Below are 20,484 nucleotides of genomic sequence, written 5' to 3'. Positions count from 1 at the left end.
AACAACACCAACATTAAGTGTTTTAATAACTTGTTGGACCACATTGAATCTCCAAAGCAGTTTTAGTGCTTGTGGAAATCGCTGGAAGGGGAGTGATGAACACAATTCTTCATCAAATAGTATTTGTGAAGTGCTTTGCTACAGAACATGAACACACTGAACTATAACTGTTTATTTCACTGGGTAAATGACATAATTGATCGATATTTTTATGTTGGTATTCATAGTAGTTATATCTGGAAAAGAGACTTATGAGTGAGCATGTCTAAGCTCGTTCCATCCCTCATTTCCCAAAGCAGCTCTACATAAATTATTGAAGTGGCACAGACTGGCTGTGTTAACTGAAACCATAACACAGTCTGGATCTCCTCATAACTTCAAAATCAGCCACCAAAACATGTTCTTGCTGTCCGAAGCTATTTATGTGCACCAGATAAGAATACTGTTTGATTAAACTGAACAAAAAGTACAAATAAACGTATGTTTATTTGAGAAGTTGATTAAGAAAACAAAAAGTGTTATCAAGACAGCAGATGGCAGTATGTTCTTATCTTGTAAACATTATTCACTCCTAAATACACATAGAAGAAGAAGAAGAAGTAGAAGAAGAAGAAACCTCACAGCTGTGATTGGTTGGGATTATCCAATGAGAGTAAAGAAGGTTCGTAGTTTGAACCGGAGCGGTGCTTCAGTGGGAATGATTTCTTGAACATTTGGATTGACTGTTAACGTCTAGTTAGCGTTATTGGGTCCTGAATTTAACAAGCTCGAGTAAACAACGTAAAATATTCTCACAGACATAAATATTCATCAAGTCGTTCTTGCTGAGAAAGGTAGGTCAAAGTTGTTTCCATTTTACCAAATAACGTAAACGTTATCGAGCTAATATTAGCTTCGTTTCGGTCGGGACTTAGCTATTGTGAGCGTAGCACACTAACGTTATTGTAAACTGCCAGCATAAAAGTTGACAACAACATTGGGCATATTACATTTCACCTGCGTTGTCTGTGATTATTGCGATGAAATTCTGATGTTATTATGTCTTACGTTACAGTTAACGTTAACCCTTTAATGGCTCTGAGCTTTACCGAGTTATATTGACAGTAAATTGACGTTAATGTTCGTAAACATTAGTCAAACAGCTCCAGTAGTACGCAAACCCATAAATATACGTTCCTACATGAGTTCTTCGTCACCATGTATTGTTAAATGTAAGTTACAGGATAGAGGTGGATGACACAAATGTAACGTTAGTAGCAGTAAAGCCATTATTTGGCAATAATTGTGGTGAATTACCATTGGCCCATTCTAAGTTAACGTGATCAACCTTGAAATGCAGAGGTACAATGGTTTGCATTAACTAAACATTTTAATCCACAGACTGTTGGCACAGAGAGTCTGAGAAGACCCCTGAAAAAATGTGTCAAGAAATCTGAGGTTTCACCCTCTCTCAACAAACAACACCCTATTTTCTTCGTGTGAATGCAAAAGAAAAAATGTCCAGCCTGGGTAATGAGACAACAGTGCAGACTTCATGTATTCAGGAAAATTCAGACACTGATGAATGTCGTGAAAATATTCCACCAGGAGTTGCTGCTCCAGGTGAGACATCAGAGGTCAAGGTCGAAATAGGAGATGTGGCAGGATATTCCTGTACACCGCCAAAGGGAGAAAATAAGCCTCTCTTTGATGACACCTACACTCTTTAAACCACCTCTCTGAGAAACAGCCACGGTGGAGTCAAGGCAAAATTACAGCTCTCTGGACTGCAGTCTACACTAACACCAATTTTAAAACACTTAAATCTTGGCAGTACATTTACCTCTCCAGAGCCTTTAAAACATGGAAACAATTCTCATCTCAGAGCTCCTGTCTTTCCTTTTAATTTCACCACAGCTAATTCTCAAAAATCAGCTGTAGGTTCTAGCCAACATCACAACTCTGATTTCTTCAGGAGTTGTTTTGGACAGCCACTAGATGACAAGGATGCCTCTGTGAGCTGGTTAAAGGATGAATGCATTCCAGAAATTACGCTCCTTGACTGTACATATGATTCCATAATGCATCTCACTAGAAATGATTCATCTCTTCCTGACGTTGTGCCTGCAACACCTACAACAGCTAGGTCTATGAATAGCACATTTACCACTCTCCAACCCTCCCAATTGAGTTCCTGCACTGACTTAAACACTAGTGCTCCAAAATCCTGCCCTCAGAACAAGACACCAGATCCTCTGCAGTCTAGTGTTAGTAGTGCTAAAGCAGAGAGTGGGGCTACAGATCAGGTTAGTTCAGTCTCTAGGAGCACCACTGAAGCTTCTCTTGTTATGAATATGAATAGTTCAACTGATAAGACAAGTGGCTCAAGTGATGTGCAAGCCATTCCTTTTGATGGTCATTCTCTTCAGACAACTGATGGTAGTACTGTTTTAGGGGAAACTGGTGCTACAACCTCATATCTCAAAAACAGCATGTTGAATGCTAAACAGAGTGGTGCAGTGTGTGTGTCACAAAGGAGCTCAAGTGAGAGGCACCAGAATACTGTGGGCGAGCCCTCTCCTTTTGAGGTGTGTCATGCAATCTCAAGTACTCAAGAAAATTCTGAAGTCCACCCTCCTGAACTGCCAAAACACAACAGGACGGCAGCCAGGTCAAATGCTAATGCCAAGACGGCGGACACCACGAGGCGCACTGCATGGTGGTTCGATGACAGACTGTTCCCAGAAATTACACTCCTTGATGTTACACGTGATTCAGAATTTTCACCAGGAGAACAAACGTCCCCTATGGAGGGCACACAGGATTTTCCACCATCTGATAGTTTGAAAAAGATCATCCAATACTTAGAGATCAATGGAAAAATTGTGAAAGAGCCTCCGAGATCAGACATAATTCAAGGTGAAGAACTGTCAAGTGCTCTTACTGGCAGCACCACCTGCACTCTAGACACCTTTGATGAGCAATCTGTTAAGAGTGTGAGGGAAAATGTAATGAAAGCTTATTTAGAAGTAACTCGGGATATGTCTGAGAGCAGTGTTTTGGAAAACTGTAGGACTTCATCGGAGCCAAGTGGACAAAACGTGGTCAAGATTAAAACGTCAGCTGAGGACACACTTCCAACCCATCCTGTTAATGTTACCCATGACATGAGCACCTCTAGTGACATGTCTGCTCAGAGTGCTGCATCACAGTTCTCTGCATCTGGTAGTTCAAATAATGTCACCTCTGAGCTTCACGGTGAACCTATGGAGAGCTGTAATACTGTGGAACCTAAAAATGAAGAGTTTTTCAGCCATGACAACAACAAGGCGCCACAACCAAGCCCAAAAGCAGCTGGGTCTGCCAACAGCACATTTACTGTTGTTCATCTTACCAATCTGAGTGGCCCCACCATTTTAAACACTACATCTCAAACACCCTGCTCTCAGAAAAAGACACTGGATGCTTCCCAATCTAATGTAAACAGTGCCAAAGTGAAGAGTGACTCTAATGAGCAGGCTAGTTCAGTCTCTAATAACACCACTGAAACTTGCCTCATTATGAATCAAAATTGCTCAGCTGTAAAGGCAAGTAGCTCATATCTGGTCCAAAATGTATGTTTTGATAGGCATTCCTCTCAAAAATCCAGTGGCAGTACTAGTTTAGGAAATACCAGTTCCACAACCCCATGCCACCAGAACACCACCTTTGATTGCAAGTCTCCCTCTAAACAGAATGGAACAATAACTTTGTCAGAAAGGAGCTTGAATGAGAGTCACCAGAAAACCTTGGGCATGACCTCTCCTTCTAAAGTCTGTAATTTAACCCATAACCCTAAAGGCAGCCCCCCTGAACTGTCAAAACATAACGAGACAACAGGTAGTACAGATGCTAATGACAAGGTGGCTGACACCCAGGAAAGCACATATGAAGCTAAACCACCTACAGAGGTAGCTTCTGTTGAGTGTCAGGAGTCTCAGGATCATTCACTATCGGGTCTTTCTGACACTTTGGAACATGAGAGCGTGGAGATGGGGAACAACAAAGCAAACACATTCAATTTGGATGACACCCTAGACTTGAGGACAGACAGTTTGACTGCTTCAACTCCAATGATTAACTGTAAAGTGTTAAACTTTGGCAGTGAAGGAAATGTGGGCAAAGCCATAGGGGTTCAGAAAAAACTCTATGGGGATGTCCTCAATAATCCACGCAGTCAAGTGCCATCAAACGTTCCACCAAATGTCATTGGTGACCCAAAAATACAATTCACTTCTAAATCCCTTTTGCCTACTTCAAAATCTGCATCCCAGCTGTTGAAATACAAACCAGCCTCCACACTTCCAGGCCTGCCCATGACAAGACAAAGAACCCAAGCTGAAGCTTTGGGAAGCACTGCTGCTTCTGGTGCAGCCCCAAAGGTAGGATTTGAATGTTCTTTGTAATTCACTAAGTGTGCAAAGTGTGGTCTTAATGAAATGGATCAAATGAGTTTCTCATCTGTCTTTTAAATCCACTTTTTATTAAGGAGACTAGACAGCTGAACACAAGCAGTGACTGCATGTATTAATGACACCTCTGTTCTTGTGTATATAAGGCTACAGGGACATCAAGCTGCTACAACCTACGTGCTGCAACAACAGGTATGCAGTGTGTGTTCTTACTTTTAGTATTGTTTTTGTAAATGGTAGTTTCCATAAATGTTATGGATGAATTATTTGAGATACAGGATGACTATTACTATGAGCTAAAGTTAAAATTTGTTTCATGTAAAATTTATAGACAGTTATAGTTTTGATTCATTTTACTTATCTTTGGCCTTTTGTTAAGCTATGTAGTACAGTAAAATGCCCTCTGAATGGGAGATGTGTGTGCTCACTGTCTTCTTCTGTGCTGACATTAGGATCCAAGCAGCTGAATTCTGGCTTGCCGAGACAGTCATTGATTGGGCTACGGTCAGGCATCCAGAGAGCTCCAACAGGTCTCAGGCCGCCATCAGCAAGATGCTGTCCACCAGTTTCTTCAAGTACTGATAAACTTCATGGGTCTACAGGTACTAATCCAGTGTCAGCCCGTAAGCTTCACTGGTTATTCTGATAATTCTCTTTGCCAGTATGAAAACTAAATGAATTAATTTGACAGTACTGAAATTCAGTTGGTTCTTGCTGTACATACATATAGTTGTAATTCTGAGACCCCAAAACAAAGAAGAAGGAAAATGATCAGCTAGAAAGACAAGCCACAGTGAGAGTATTGTTTGATGATAAATGTGATGTTTTGCTAGGCAGACATTTTTAATGAACAAATATGTATATTTTTAGTCATTTGAGTCTAATACTTGCTCCACCTTTGCAAATGCCATCCTGTGTTGATTTGACAAGGGAGTTACTAATAATTATTTGTAATACTTGAACAGCAAAAAAAAAGAGCCACAGTGAGAGTATTGTTTGATGATAAATGTGATGTTTTGCTAGGCAGACATTTTTAATGAACAAATATGTATATTTTTAGTCATTTGAGTCTAATACTTGCTCCACCTTTGCAAATGCCATCCTGTGTTGATTTGACAAGGGAGTTACTAATAATTATTTGTAATACTTGAAAAATCCCTGAAATGAATCCTCTTTAACTGTAAATTATTGAAGTAAAACAGGGTCTCTATCCTTTTCTTATGTGAAACAGGCCTGGGAGAAGGTTTACTATAATGGGATTTGTATTGAAGTGTGACAAAGGGTGTTTTTGATTAATCTTGTAATTAATGAGGACTGAGTGCCTTTTAAGTATTGTTTGCAATAGGGAATGATTCAGCAATTAATTTGATGTATATTTTTTTTATATTTATATATATATATATATATACATACAGCTGCTTACCCTGTGATGAAGAATTCACAAGCAAAGAAGCATCCCTTAACCAGAGAGGAAGCTTTGCCAACAGCAAAGAGGCAGAAAATTGGTAAATACTGAGCTGCTGCAAAGTAATTTCATGGTCATGCTGGTATTTTTTTAAAGCATATTGAAGATTGCGTGTTTAGTATTTGCCCAAAAGCAAAGTGACAACACCTACATTGACAACCATACAAGAGTTACTGTGATGGTGTTCAAATACTGGACTTGTCTCAAATATAACTTCCTGATAAGGTGCCTCATTTAGGTTTTTCCCTGCCATCTTTTCAGAGGCTCCCTTAGCATCTGGTAGTGCTGAAGCCTTAACATCTTCCTATGATGCTGCAAACAGAACCAAAACCCTGAAACACCCCACAATCAGTCAGAAATCTTTGCCAGCTAAAACCATAAGAGATAGTAAGTTGAGATCATATCATCTTGTTGTGTTACATAGAACGGCTAATTCATGTCATTTGTGTTGTGCCTTGAACTTTTTGAATTTGTGAGGTACTTACCTGCTTTTTATCATGCGTGTTCAGGTGCTGCAGTACCGGCCAGTACTGCTGAAACTGCACTATCTTGTGATGCTACCAGCAGAGCCAGAGCTGTGAAACCACCTGCAATCAGCCATAGAGCTTCACTAGTTAAGCCCCAAGGCCATGGTAAGTGTTAAGATGCCTAAATAAGCAGCTGAGGCCACTGCAAGTCTTGTGTGGCTTGGTGTGTGCTTGATAACTCCAGTGTCCTATTTGGTAAGTCCTCTTCTGGGTAGACTCCTGATTATTTGCATATTCAGACCTTCTTCACAAGTGTTTTTCTTTAGGTTGTTTGAAGACCTGCTCATTTTTTCCTATATCAGACACCCTTATTATTGACGTCTCAGTTAAACGTGTTTTTTTGTAGTAAACATAATGTCTATAATGTATGATCCTTGACCTATATAAGTAGTAGTCCATTGTCAGAATACTAACTTCTGCTCTAGCACCATATCGCACTGGCTGGAGGAAGCAAGAGTAATATAGGGAAGTTTTAAATGAGGTAGTAGCTCTCGCTAATGCATGTATGATAGTCAATACAGTAAATAAATGTGGAAGGTAAAGGGTAATTTGAGAGACCCTTGTCCTCAGTAATGTAATGGTTCTCACTATATTGCAGGGTGTGCCAAATGTGTCGTGCTTGAAGAGCAACTCAAAATGAAAGCAGAAGAAATAAGGAGACTGAAAGAAGGTATGACTTAATAAATTTATTGCAAATTATTAAACATGTTGTAGTGTTTTATCTGGTCTCATAATTGTGCCATTATCCCAATACAAATTTATTTTGCTGCATGTTTTAAAATTTCTGTTATTAATGCAATTTTCCTCTCTTCTAGAGCTGCTAAAGTACAGCAGACAAGAGGAAGAATACTGAATGATCCAATAAAATCCCACTATGACTATGTAAAAGCATATTTGTTTTTATTAAATGTTTTGTTGTAAGTTATTTCATTAAAAAAATTGAGTTTAATGATATTTAGGGCTTACTGTATATTATATGGTGTATATCAGCGTAGAGAGTTGGTTGATCGGTGACCAGTTGTATTACTGAGATTGATTTGATATCATATTCTTGAAGAAAAACTTGTTTGAAGATTTTTTTTTTTTTCAACCTTTGGATGGTACACCAATTATAAGTTGAGCCATACATGTCCTTAATGCCCTAAATAAGTTGCTATATACTCTGCAAAAGTATTAAAAAGGAGCTCAAAAAGTACTTTTCCTCATTGCCTGTATAAATATTAAAGATAGCAATGCCTACTGAAATGAAGCTATTGCATGAGTGTGTACTTTTGTTAATGTTAACACCCTCTAATATGGAGTTTATCAGTGGAGCAGTGTAATGTCTTTGAGATTTAAAGAAAATCCTAAGGTTATGGTGACCAAGTTGGTTGATATTTTTCTTTACAGTACCTATGGATCCGATGTGTTTCCAATAAATGGTGTTATCTTAAAAGATAATTGTCCTTTGTATTTCATTATGTGTTATACAGTACATAATAAATCTGTCTATAATGGGCCCCCAACACAGATGAAGCTCTGTAGGTTTCATCTGCTGAACTTCTATTTTCAGCCGCTTGGTGGCACCAGCCTCAGGTCGTGGTATGTAGATCTGCTGTCGTCCATCCTTGTTTTGTTGATGTACGTCGACTCTCACTTCCTTTCCTGACGCAAGTGGCCGGCGAAGCTGCTACAAATCCTTATCTGCCGCTGGTACAGCAAAACTGGATTTTATAGCGATTCAAACTAGTCAGACGCACCACCGGATAACTTTCACAAGGACCTAGGTAAGTGTCAGTGTTTGAGAAAGCCGAGAGATCATTCTTTGCTTTAGCGGAGAGCATCTGCCGTCTGCACATACGGGAAGGCCCATCTCTGTATCTCTCGGTGATGGCGTTAGCTTAGCAACAGCCCGCGCCACGTTACTGTTAGCGTTAACGCTAAGCAGTTCATTCAAAATCAGCGTCACCTGGCTAAGTAACGGACTACAGCGTGGTCACATAAGGATACTGTAAGAACTAATGCGTAGGACTTGTGACTGCAACTACATCTTTGTTTCCAGTTTTATTGGCTACTTGTTATCCATCGGTCACTAGCTAGGTGTTAACTAACGTTAGTCTGTGACAGATGCGATGATAATATTACACAGTGAGATGCAGGTTGCAAACTGCTTAGCCTTATTGACATTTGTCTGGAAAACTCCATTAGATTATACAAAATGAATATTTGTGAGCTCGAAGTCTTAGAAGTATGCAAGCATTGACAAATTAATGAAGCGAACCTAGTAAGCACCATTAGCTAGTTGTTGCATGGTGCCAGTGTAGCGAGCTAACGGTGGCTAGCCAGGCTGTCTTGAAAATAAATCTTAAATTCCTTTTGTGCTCCTCTATAAGTATCGTTCTAGCAACAAAGTTTTTTTGAGAGACGATAGCTAATTTTTCTCGGTTGGTTTTCTATTATCTGCTGGAGAAATCAGTGGCCATCTCTTGTCACCTGAATGTATGCACTAAGCGGTCCTTGAGAAGCACAGTCTGGGGCCTGGAAGCAGTACATTTATTCTACATCAGATGTTTGCACTTAACATATCTCCAGTATAATCTTGTCTTCACAGATTGGCATCTTCAGCAATGTCTCGTTTCTTTGCCACCGGGTCTGACAGTGAGTCAGAGGAGTCCTCATCCGCTGATGAGCTCACCCCTAAAGCACCCGGGACAACTTTCAAGCAGTCAGTACAACAGACAATAAATCGTATCATCAGGAATCAAATCCTAATTTTTACAGTGATCTCACATGTCGTTATACTTTTTACAGGTCATTGCTTCTTAGTGATGATGAGGAGGACACTAAGAGAATAGTGCGCAGTGCAAAAGATAAAAGGTTTGTATGAGGTTACATTCCTTGAAAAAACTACCGAGTGACTTATCAGATTTTGTTTTGAATGTATTCTTTCTTGATTCTTAGGTTTGAGGAATTGACCAACCTTATCAAGACTATCCGCAATGCTATGAAGATTCGTGACATGGCCAAATGTCTGGAGGAATTTGAGCAGCTATGTCGAGCCTTCCTCAAAAGCAAGAATATAGTGGACAAAGAGGGGGTTCCCTCTTTCTATATTCGCCTCCTGGCCGACCTGGAGGACTATCTGAATCAGGTCAGTAGCCCAGAATTAAACCAAAGCACTGTAAATAGAGCCTTTGTAATCTGACATGTTTTTTGCTTTGCATGCAGCAAATGAAGTATATTAAAGTTGATTAGTGCAGTCTGACATGTTCAGTATTCCACTCCTCACCTTTTGCAGTACAATGGCAATAATTAACTCTGTTTCCTTTCCAGCTCTGGGACGACAAAGAGGGCAAGAAGAAGATGAACAAAAACAATGCGAAAGCTCTCAGTACGCTACGTCAGAAGATTCGCAAGTACAACAGGGATTACGAAGCAGAAATAGCCACCTACAAGGAGGTAAATTAGGAAACTTCATACAGAAATTTGCTTGTTAAGAGTCATTACACTACTTGATAGGAATTGGTGGGAGGCTCTTTCAACATAATGTGCGGAAGCACTTGCCCGCTTAACAATACATAGTTTATGTGCTGGTGGAGCTGCTCAGTGGTTAATAGATCAGACTGGTTGTACTGGGCAGTTTCAGTATATGTAACTGTGAAAGTGGATCTGGAGATTCTACAAGGGGTAATAACCATGTATAAAAATAAAAAATAAAAATGTGTGTCTGTTAGAACCCACAGGAGTCTGCAGATGAGGAGGAGGAAAAGGAGCCAGAGGAATCTGGTAAGCTTTTGCACATGTTTTATCTTAAATCAAAAGAACTCTATAAAAGCTTGCAAGAAAACAAGTAAACTCTAGTGTCATCATCATAAAGCTAGAATGGGTAGGTGAACTGTTTACATATCTAGTAGGTGTGAAGCCTTTCCACGTCTTGTAGAACATCTGCATCATTCAGTTTTTCTATGCTTATATCAAGATCACGGGTGAATATTGAATATTAGGACAATCTTGGTTAGACTAAATAAATGCAGGCATCATCTTTAAATTTTATCCTAATCTTTGTCCTGCAAGGCTCCTCCTCTGAGAGTGAGGCAGAGGCAGGAGATGAGGGAGTATCAGCTAGGGCCTTCTTAAAGAAAAAGCCTGAGGCTGCCCCAGAGGCCAGCAAGTTCCTCAAGTCTGCCAAAGGATCTGGGGTAAGAGGGCAGCATGCATATAGAAATGTACTACGGAGAGAATAACAAGGACCTGATAATATTCATGAACTATGACTGAGGGGGATACCTGAGCTAAGTTTCTGGAGTTTTCCTCTGACAGGATGAGTCCTCCTCTAGCGATGACGATGATGATGATGAAGACTGGGGCTCTGACACTGTAGACAGTGGCAGGGAGAGCTCCTTTTTTTTTTTTTTTTAAGCTTTTAAGAAGAAAAAAACATGGACCAAGGATCCAGTGATTAATCTTTATTAATTACTTATATGACATTTTTGTTTTTCTAACATTTCATGCTATCTTTGACATATTGATATTTAAGGTAACTAAGTCAAGAACAAACTTGTCCTCTTGCAGTCAACTTTACCAACACATCCTCTGTCTGTCCTCAGGACCCAGGAGACCGAGAAGTCAACTGACAAGAAAAGTGGGAAGAAGAAGAAACTCAAGAAGAAAGAGCGGCTAGAGGAGGAGGCTGAGGAGGAAGGAGGAGAGGAGGTTGAGGGAGGCTGGGAGAAGGTGAAGGGAGGAGTCCCTCTGGTCAAGGTAAAGAAGAGATTGTGATAAACGCCTTGTTAAAATGATTATGATTGCTATTCATGAAAAAAAAAATTGAACTGTACGTGGTCTATCGATCCATACTTGTCTGTACCACAATGTCATTATATGTATTTTAGCACAGTATCGCTTCAAGCTCAGAAAATATGGTTTGGTCTTAAGGTAGATATGTTCAATTCAATTCAATTCAATACAAATACTGTATCAATGATGAGATTTGAACGGCCTCCCTCAAAAGAAACTCACGTCATGTGCATCAAGAAATGTAATTGTTTTGAATTTATCAGGAAAAGCCCAAGATGTTTGCCAAAGGCACAGAGATCAACACAGCAGTGGTAGTGAAAAAGCTGAATGAGATCCTGCAAGCAAGAGGCAAGAAGGGCACCGACAGGTAACGGCATCATTGACTAAAGCTCCATTTGAATGAGATTATAACTGCACGCATGTCATTAGTCGGTTAATCAGTGCATTTAGTATCTGAATGGTTTTAAATAGGACATGAACATTTAACGTCATCAGTAGTAAAAACTACAGTCCCAATTAACCAGTTAAATCCAGTGAGAAACAGCCAAAGACCCCTTTACCTTTGTTGTGTAGTATATTATGTTAGTCATTGTTGTCTTAGAGCAGTTTTTCTGATGTAATTTCCTCTCCTTCCCTCCCCCCTCTCTCTGACAGGGCTGCCCAGATTGAACTGTTCCATGCTCTGGCTGCCATTGCTGCTGAGAATAACTTGGGCCAGGGTATCCTGGTCAAGATTAAGTTCAACATTATTGCCTCGCTGTATGACTACAACCCCAACTTGGCAGCCTTCATGAAGGTAGGAGCCAATGTTTCCCTAAATACTAATGTTATTGTTAAATTCAGGGTTTGGTTTCAGGTTTGGAAAAGTGACCCTGAAGCATTTTCTTAACACTAATGTGCATATTTACGTTTTGACCCATTCCTTATGATGCTTTATGATATGAATGATCAGATTCTGGCTTTGGAAAAATGCAGTAAAACGTGTTTGTCTGTTAAACAAATGGAAAAACCAGGACTCTAATCCCAGTGTCTCTAGTTGAATTATTCTGACTTTGTTTGACTTTAGCCTGACATGTGGAAGAAGTGCCTGGAATGTATAGATGAGCTGCTGGACATCCTTTTTGAGAACAACAACATCTTTATCGGGGAGAACATTGCAGAGGACAGTGAAAATCTGGGTGTCTCAGAACAGGTATCCCATCTTCTGTTTTCAGATCTTGGTTTGCATGTTGGAATTTTTGTTGGCAGCTTCTCCTGGTTGATGGGAAACCATGCACCCCAAAACCGACCCCCCCGTGTCTGTTTCTATATTTAGCCTTTATATTAGTTCTATAGCCTTTATATTAGTGGTGTCTGCATTATTTTGATTCATGAAGCATTGTTTAAAGGCATATTCCCTTCTGCACAAATTGCATAATTTGTGGCTGTCTTGTAATCCCACATGGAGGATGGCATTACAGAGAAAAAAAAATTATAGCTTTCCGTGTGTGTTTCGCAGCCATTCAGGGTGCGTGGCTGCATCTTAACGCTGGTGGAGCGGATGGATGAAGAGTTTACTAAGATCATGCAGAACACTGATCCCCACTCACAAGGTGAGCTTTACCTGAAAACAGGCTCAAGAATTATTTTTAACTCTTATTTTAGCTGTGAATGTGCATCATAGTTTTTCAAAATGAATTGCTTGGATCGCTAATCACGCTGGTCAGCTTTCCCATGGGTTTTTATCTTCTTTTGTCAGTGTTTCCCTGGACTTATGGGGCAAACACTCAGCTTCAGAGTTTATGACCTAACATTAACTTTATTCACTTGGAGAGCAGTCTACATACGGTACATTCACACTGTGTACATCGTGCTGACCTCGGCAGCAGATGTATTGTAATGTTAGCTTGCATGTTAGAAGAGTTGGATCTCAGCAAAAAATCAACCATGAAGAGGAGGAGCTTTTCACAGATGGTCTGTTGTCATGTGTTTGTGTGAGTGAGTGAGAGAAATAGACTAGTGCACAGAGGGAGTGACAGAATACATGTGATACACAAGGCACTACATTGAAATAAGATTTAACTTACTATTTTAAATCAATATGTGACGGTCAGTGTTGATATTGTGGCAGCCTGCCACAAATAAGTCAAATGTCTTGGAAACACTAAGGTCACTGATTTCTTATCTGCTCTTCCCCCAGAATACGTTGACAACCTGAAAGATGAGGGACACGTTTGTGGCATCATTGACCGGCTGCTCACATACTTGGAGAACAAGGGCAGCACAGAGGAGATTTGCCGCATCTACTTGCGCAGGATTATGCATACCTACTACAAGTTTGACTACAAGGCCCACCGACGCAGTCTCGGCCTCCAGGGAGAGTCTAAGGTGAGCAAAGTGCACACCACTGTGTTTGTGTGTGCACACGGTACATCCCCAAGTCTCTTGTATGATTGTTCCTCAGTCCTTGCATCTCATTTGACCTGAACAACTTCCGGGTTGATTGAGGACGCCCCAAGACTCCTATATGTGTTGAGTCATGTGTCTGTCTGCTGTTTAGTCTGAGCAGGACCAGGAGGAGAGCGAGGGGGAGGACAGCGCTGTCATCATGGACCGTCTCTGCAAGTTCATCTATGCCAAGGATCGGACCGACCGTATCCGTACCTGCGCTATTCTCTGCCACATCTACCACCATGCTCTGCATTCCCGCTGGTATCAGGCTCGTGACCTGATGCTGATGAGCCACCTGCAGGACAACATCCAGCACGCTGATCCACCGGTGCAGGTAGGCAGACAGACACAAGGCTGCACAAGGGAACTTATTTAGATGCAAGAATAAACTTTTAAGAATACTGACCTTCTGTCTGTTTTTGTTTTGTGATTTTTAGATCCTGTACAACAGAACCATGGTCCAACTGGGCATCTGTGCTTTTAGACAGGGCATGATTAAAGATGCCCACAATGCCCTGCTGGACATCCAGTCCTCTGGCCGTGCCAAGGAGCTCCTGGGTCAGGGTTTGCTCATGAGGAATATGCAGGAGAGGAACGCTGAGCAGGAGAAGATTGAAAAGAGGAGACAAGTAAGTCTGACATAAGTTGCAAACTTGTCTTGGATCCAGTTGGATCATGTTTGCAGCACACCTCAGCCAGTTACCTGTAGGAGCAGTTTTAGATAGAATCACAGAAGGTTTCAGTGTGGTATGTGAAGCAGCTACTGAACAAGAAATGTTCCTCACAGGTAACCAGTTTCTAAGGAGGACCAGACCAGCTAAATATAAAGTCATGTGATACTGAACATCTCAGTGGAGCTACCACATGCAGTGATTGAATGTGTGCTTAACTAGTTTCATCCTGATGTTTTGGGAGGACTGAAAGACCAGGCTTGATGTGAGCTTGTACCAATTATTTTAACACGGCTTTGACCACCTCGCAGGTACCATTCCACATGCACATCAACCTGGAGCTGCTGGAGTGTGTGTACCTGGTGTCGGCCATGCTGCTGGAAATCCCCTACATGGCCGCCCATGAGTTTGATGCCCGTCGTAGGATGATCAGCAAGCAGTTTCATCACCAGCTGAGGGTGGGGGAGCGACAGCCTCTGCTGGGTATGCAGCATGTACAGGTCATTGCACCATGATATTTAATCCACAGAGAAACCCAAGGGGATAACTGTAGCTCTCTGTCCTCCAGGACCACCAGAGAGCATGAGGGAGCACGTGGTGGCCGCCAGCAAGGCCATGAAGATGGGAGACTGGCGCACCTGCCACTCATTCATCATCAATGACAAGATGAACAGTAAGGTCTGGGACCTGTTTCCTGAGACGCAGCGAGTACCCGAGATGCTTGTTAGGTGAGAGTGCATCGTTAGTCATTTTTCAGTTCATTTACTCAAATGTGCATGTTCATTCTGATTATGTGATTTCTGTTACTTCTGGTAGCTGCTGTAATTTAGATTAAGCAATTTTTTTTAATCATTAAATCTTGGTAAATTATTATTCACTAATCTACTTTTATTGTGCTTTAATGTTTGTTAATGTCACTCTAATGTTCATCAATTTTCTAGGAAAATCCAAGAGGAGTCACTGCGAACGTACCTGTTCACATACAGCAGCGTATACGACTCCATCAGGTGAGCACAAAGCATCAAGCACTGAACCTTCACTTTGTAGCCACAAATGGCTTTATCTGCAGGTGATTCTCTGTCTTCTGGTGTTAACCACAGAGAATTAATCAAAGCTTAACTTCAGTTTTATCTCTGAGATTTTTTTAGTGGCAGAAAATAGTGTTACAGTTTTTGTGTCTGTGCTCCAGCATGGAGACGCTATCTGAGATGTTTGAGTTGGAGATGCCCACAGTTCACAGCATCATCAGCAAGATGATTATCAATGAGGAACTGATGGTAAGTTTCCTGGCTTCTGTGTTGTGATGTAACAGGATGTCTATAGTGGGATTTCTGCCGAATCTTATACACATATACATTTTGTTTTCATTTGTGTATATATTTATTTATTTTCTGTGAAAATGCTCCAGACTTTCTTTGTCTTCTTCCTAACAGGCTTCACTCGACCAGCCCACACAGACTGTGGTGATGCATCGCACAGAGCCCACCTCCCTGCAGAACATGGCCCTGCAGCTGGCTGAGAAACTGGGCGGCTTGGTGGAGAATAACGAGCGCGTCTTTGACCTTAAACAGGGCGTGTATGGAGGCTACTTTAACAGAGGCGAGTTCAGACAGCACACCTCACTGCAGAACATATGTATCATATGTTTGCATGGTGTTTACATCCACATTAAAACACTTTTCTAACGCTGTGAATGAAAATGAACAGAATTCTTGGAGTGTCTTCTTTTCTTCTTCTTCAGAGTAATAACTGGTGGTTATTTTGCATTACAGATCAGAAAGGAGGCTACCAACAGAAGCAATCCTACCAGAGAGGTATGTTAAGCCACTCCAAGGTTGCACTTGTGAGGGGAAAAAAACATTTCTGGCCATACAATGATCTTCCTAAACCATACGTTCATTGCTGTTCTTAATTATGTTGCAGAGTTTGTTTGCATTTAATCAGCAGCTAACCTCCAAACTAAATTTAACATTAGGTTAATAATAAGGCAGCTTTTCCATTCTTAAGTGTTTGCACATGATAATCACAATTCCTTCTTCACAGATCAGAAAGGTTCTTACCAACAGAAACAGACGGGCTACCAGCGAGGCGGCTATAGAAATCCAAACCAAGGCAACTACTGAGCTTGGAACGTAGTGATTTCAGTCTCGCTCCCTGAGTTGTCTTCATTCCATAACAACGCTCCCTGAGTTGTCTTCATTCCATAACTTCCATAACCACCATCTGAGTTTCTATGCCTGGCACTCAGCGGTGCCGTTCTCCTTCATTTGTCAACTTTTTCTGAAACAGTAACTGAAATACAAGCTCTTCTCACTGCATGATTATTTTTTCCCAGAGGTTATTATTGCTAATAGAAGATTGAATAATAAAGGTGCAGTGTGGCTGGCTTGTAGCAATGCAGTCAGGCAACAGTCATGTCAAGTATTGTTCACTTCTACTTAAAAACAATAAAGTGTCTGTTTGAGTTGACCTTTTAGCTGTTTTATTTTTATATTCAAAACCAAGACAACTGATTACAATCTGTGAAACAAAGTCCCAGCTCATCCACAGCAAACTTTCACTCTATCAGTTAAAATTAATACAACTTTTCACAGGCCACTTAACATTTGCTGCGTATGAAAGCTTGATCAAACTTGTTTTGGAGAAAGGCTTATGGGTGGTTTAAAGAGGTATTGGATATTTCACACACATAAGGACCATCAGTTGATGGACAAGCATTTAGAAGTTCTCTTTCAATCCAGAAGCAAAGATCTAAGGTGGTTTGGCAGAGTTTGTTCTTTGGGTATCAAAAGACATGTAAACTGAAGATACAGAAACAGAAGTGCATTGTGAAATGGGTCTTGCATAACATTAATACTTCTAATTTTCTAAGCATAAGAAACTACTGGTTACTGGGATCCTGTATGTGATATCACCAGTGTGTGAAAAGGAAATAGTGTGACATACTTTGCACTTCACTACCCATAGAAAGCACTATGTAAGTAATAAGATCATGGTTCTATGTCCTGAATGACTGTTCAGATGTAGAGAACAATGGCTTCTCTGGATGCATGTGATCAAGTGACAGTGGATTCACATGTATTAGTTTGTCATTACTGGCTGAAAGAGTTGTGCCAAGAAACTGATATATGAACAGATTGCATGCTTTGGCCAACAGGTCACAAAATTAGAATTCATTCTATTTAATTGGTGTCACTTTAAAATGTAAGACACTGGGAGTTTTAAATGCTTTTTTATTACAATATGACGAGAAATCGTTTTCAAAATATAAGATTTCCTTTTGCCATTAGTTACTGTGAAGCGGGGAAACACTGATCCAGTTTGTCAGAGTAATTTAGGTTAGAGCTAATTAATGCTTCATTTACATTCACTTTAATTCTTCACCAGTAGACAGTAGGTATTCACTTTAAAATGAGCACAGAGGGTGTTAACAACTGTTAAATGTACTATGATGTGAACTTGTCTTTGCTACATTTAACAGCCTTCCTATTCCACGCATTTCCAATGCATTAGGACACCTGAGTGTGTTCATTGCTGATGGACTGTTAGCTGCCTCCCCTCAGACCTGGACAGAGTCTCCGGCGGAGCTCTTGCTTCAGCAGATCCCTCTCTTTGCGAATTCCCTGCAACACAGTGCGATTCTCCTGAGCTCGACGCACCAGGTAGGGGAGCGTGTCGTCCACTGAGCCATAAGGCACCGACTTGTATACTGCATAACCCTCTTTAGCTAGAGGAGAGAAGAGAGAGACAGTGAGCAGACATGATGAGGGGAAATAAAAGAAAATGTCAAAAGATAGACACGTGAACATATTAATCATCTAAGCACAATATAGGTCACTTCAAAGGCAAAGAGAAGTAATTAAAAATGTTTAATTGAATGCAGTTTTCCATTAGTAAATATGTTTATCAGGCAGATCAATGTGGGATTTAAGTGCTCCCCTCTGCTTTATGATGTTGGTGCATTTTAGCATTTAAATCTTGCCCAGAGCATTTTTAAAAGGAGAGTGAAAGTTGCACACTCAATCCCTACAGCAGCTGTTGCTGTGTTTTCTAACAGGACCCTTTGCTGAAAATGTAAATGAAAAGAACGCCAGCTGAGGCACAGCTCACCCATTGTGAGGGAGACGTGATCACACATACCCAGCAGCTGGCCAAAACACACTGAGCCTCCATCTTTGTCTATCCCCAACTGTTCCATCCTGAAGGTAATACATACAACAGATACATCATTTACAGGAGTAAGACCCAACCTGGGGTTTGAGACCCCAGAGGTGGAAAGTAACTAAGTACGTTTACTGAAGTTCTGTACTTAAGTACAGTTTTGAGGTATCTGTACTTTACTTGAGTATTTCCATTTTCTACCGAATCGGAGTACTTCTTCCACCACTGAGACCCCACCTGGGTTCACATGATTAATTTCTTCCTCCATTTCGGTATTAAGTTGCTTGGATCTGTATATACCCTCTCAGATATGATAGCTGTCTAGTGTAAATGAGAGCAACTTCTATGGTAGTTTCACTCGGTGTCTGACCGTTCGGCGGCTCGTCTCACTGACTCCTCGTTGTGAGTGGCGACTATAATCCTGTAGCGCTCAGGTTTCTGGGATATGGCTTCCAGCATCACATCCAATGAGCCGTTATAACTGCACAAACACAAGTAAACAGGTAAAATATGTTAGAGTCAGACTCACTGTTTTCAAGAAGGGCTTGTGCAAAAGGCCTTCATCCCATCACAAAACTATCACATCTGAGTTGATTTTTTTAACCAGGTAAAGGGGTTTTTAGTATAAATCCAGGTGCACTGGTAAAACTGACCAAACTCATGTGTTTTATGTAGTTTATGGTTTTTCTGGTTGTGATTAATGGCTGCTCTCTCCTATCCACACCTGTTGTTGGTGTCCTCCCAGCTTTGGTGGATGGGGTCCAGACGACCCTCTTTCTCTGCCAGCTTTCTCTCTTTGTCCATGTAGGCTCCTCGTACCAGCTTGACTCCCAGACAGAAACCCTCATTCTTGGACAGAAGCAGACCTTCTAAGAGGAGGGACCTGGACTCCTGAAAGACAGAAATGTTAAGGGGAGTATTGATGATGTCTTGGTTTAACAAAATACTTAGTCTCACATTCAGCACAATGTAAAGAAATGCTCTGATTTCCAGGAATTAGAATATTAGCCTTCAGGTAGCACTGATATGTGTTCCAAATCCAGGCGCCATCTTTGTTAAACTTCTTCATCATCGCCGTGGTGACAAGAGAGAGGGCGGGGTTCATGTAGGTGTACTCTGCATCGACCAGGACTCGGACTTTGTTTACACTTGCCTAAAAAAAAAATACACAATCAGTCTTTAAAATATATTTGTCACTGCACTAAAACTACAGCATTAAATCTAAATTCAATTCGGAGATTGAAAATACTTTGATGCAGGTGTCCGATGTAATAAAATTTTCCCATGATCCTTCACGTCTGTACCTCTCCTATCTTGTTAAGGCGCTGCAGGCCACAGAGGAAGTGTGCAATTTCATTTCCATCTAAACCAGGGAAGTTGATTTGCTGAAATAGGTAATTTCAGGTGAAGGTCAAATGTCTTTTAAAATCACTCATCCTCATCAATACTGTAAATATATATATGAATTGGGTAGAAGGAAGACATCTAATAAGAGTTATTTTGGTGAACTGTGCACATACCTCTCCATCCAGTGCTCTAACTAGGAGATTGAGGTCATATGGTTGTTGTGAAATGAGGGTTGTCAGTTTCACCTTGATACAGGAAGGACAGATTCACACATATGCAAATTTAGACAGAGTAAAACAAGAGCAGCTGTGGGAAAATAAGGTTATATGAATAGCCTTGTCTATTCATTTAAAAGAAACCTTCAACAGCAACATATCAAACACTAAAACGTGTGTTCATATCCCCCCTATTTAAACATCACACAGCCAATATTTGACTTAGGTCCACCATCCAGTGTGTCAGGGTTCACATATGGCCTCAAAAACCTGGATGTTTTTCTCAACTGGGTTTCGTTATAACAAAAATGCACAGAAAATCAATAAAATACACGGGCAAATACTATTGGTGTCCCAGAAAATCTAATGGTAATGCCCTCCTTTATTGGAAAATTGAAAGTCTTATCAGGCATTTCTTCCATAATAACATCTTATTTACAGTAAATATTAAGCAGGAGTTTA

General features: G+C 40.7%; 3 protein-coding genes and 1 long non-coding RNA gene across 4 annotated transcripts in view; 3 read left to right on the top strand and 1 right to left on the bottom strand.

The window, feature by feature from the left end:
* Nucleotides 1-636: 636 nt before the first annotated feature.
* On the top strand, nucleotides 637-7,797 carry LOC109973636 (uncharacterized). Its single transcript, XM_020623384.1, has 9 exons — nucleotides 637-833; nucleotides 1,381-4,400; nucleotides 4,577-4,622; nucleotides 4,883-5,032; nucleotides 5,846-5,935; nucleotides 6,157-6,282; nucleotides 6,405-6,527; nucleotides 7,021-7,092; nucleotides 7,238-7,797. Exons 2-9 carry the CDS (start codon nucleotides 2,061-2,063, stop codon nucleotides 7,273-7,275), a joined length of 2,985 nt encoding a protein of 994 aa, XP_020479040.1. The 5' UTR covers nucleotides 637-833; nucleotides 1,381-2,060; the 3' UTR covers nucleotides 7,276-7,797.
* A 244-nt stretch (nucleotides 7,798-8,041) lies between these two features.
* eif3c (eukaryotic translation initiation factor 3, subunit C) lies at nucleotides 8,042-16,479 on the top strand. The gene is made up of 23 exons (XM_020623386.1): nucleotides 8,042-8,188; nucleotides 9,013-9,126; nucleotides 9,213-9,278; nucleotides 9,363-9,552; nucleotides 9,735-9,860; nucleotides 10,136-10,187; nucleotides 10,476-10,600; nucleotides 10,722-10,805; nucleotides 10,971-11,162; nucleotides 11,462-11,565; nucleotides 11,853-11,994; nucleotides 12,265-12,390; nucleotides 12,697-12,790; nucleotides 13,378-13,565; nucleotides 13,738-13,962; nucleotides 14,066-14,257; nucleotides 14,611-14,782; nucleotides 14,868-15,027; nucleotides 15,241-15,306; nucleotides 15,489-15,576; nucleotides 15,733-15,898; nucleotides 16,072-16,113; nucleotides 16,343-16,479. The coding sequence occupies exons 2-23, from the start codon at nucleotides 9,029-9,031 to the stop codon at nucleotides 16,420-16,422; spliced, it is 2,778 nt and encodes a 925-aa protein (XP_020479042.1). The 5' UTR covers nucleotides 8,042-8,188; nucleotides 9,013-9,028; the 3' UTR covers nucleotides 16,423-16,479.
* Nucleotides 16,480-17,758: 1,279 nt separating this feature from the next.
* Nucleotides 17,759-20,484, bottom strand: part of prodh2 (proline dehydrogenase 2) — a 4,071-nt gene continuing 1,345 nt past the window's right edge. Inside the window, exons 4-10 of the mRNA XM_020623314.1 lie at nucleotides 19,981-20,052; nucleotides 19,765-19,845; nucleotides 19,470-19,613; nucleotides 19,185-19,351; nucleotides 18,831-18,941; nucleotides 18,410-18,498; nucleotides 17,759-18,026 (exon numbers count right to left, since the gene is read on the bottom strand). Coding sequence (XP_020478970.1) covers nucleotides 17,845-18,026; nucleotides 18,410-18,498; nucleotides 18,831-18,941; nucleotides 19,185-19,351; nucleotides 19,470-19,613; nucleotides 19,765-19,845; nucleotides 19,981-20,052 — 846 coding nt within the window. The 3' untranslated portion in view covers nucleotides 17,759-17,844. The remainder of the gene's footprint in view (nucleotides 18,027-18,409; nucleotides 18,499-18,830; nucleotides 18,942-19,184; nucleotides 19,352-19,469; nucleotides 19,614-19,764; nucleotides 19,846-19,980; nucleotides 20,053-20,484) is intronic.
* LOC109973599 (uncharacterized) lies at nucleotides 17,877-20,477 on the top strand. Its single transcript, XR_002276843.1, has 3 exons — nucleotides 17,877-17,961; nucleotides 18,357-18,504; nucleotides 19,269-20,477. It is a non-coding gene; the product is annotated as an uncharacterized LOC109973599 (long non-coding RNA).

Source organism: Monopterus albus, unplaced genomic scaffold (genome assembly GCF_001952655.1).
Source record: "Monopterus albus unplaced genomic scaffold, M_albus_1.0 scaffold297.1, whole genome shotgun sequence".
In the NCBI taxonomy this organism is placed as follows: Eukaryota; Metazoa; Chordata; class Actinopteri; order Synbranchiformes; family Synbranchidae; genus Monopterus; species Monopterus albus.
This window is presented reverse-complemented; position numbering and strand designations above follow the sequence as displayed.

What these genes read in the sequence shown, in the direction of transcription:
- LOC109973636 (XM_020623384.1), top strand. Translation starts at nt 2,061, where the DNA reads ATGCATCTCACTAGAAATGATTCATCTCTTCCTGACGTTGTGCCTGCA. An exon ending in CTTCTGGTGCAGCCCCAAAG is followed by an intron (nt 4,401 to 4,576) that starts GTAGGATTTGAA and finishes TGTGTATATAAG; the next exon opens with GCTACAGGGACATCAAGCTG. An exon ending in TAAACTTCATGGGTCTACAG is followed by an intron (nt 5,033 to 5,845) that starts GTACTAATCCAG and finishes ATATACATACAG; the next exon opens with CTGCTTACCCTGTGATGAAG.
- eif3c (XM_020623386.1), top strand. Translation starts at nt 9,029, where the DNA reads ATGTCTCGTTTCTTTGCCACCGGGTCTGACAGTGAGTCAGAGGAGTCC. An exon ending in CACTGATCCCCACTCACAAG is followed by an intron (nt 12,791 to 13,377) that starts GTGAGCTTTACC and finishes CTCTTCCCCCAG; the next exon opens with AATACGTTGACAACCTGAAA. An exon ending in GTACCCGAGATGCTTGTTAG is followed by an intron (nt 15,028 to 15,240) that starts GTGAGAGTGCAT and finishes TCAATTTTCTAG; the next exon opens with GAAAATCCAAGAGGAGTCAC.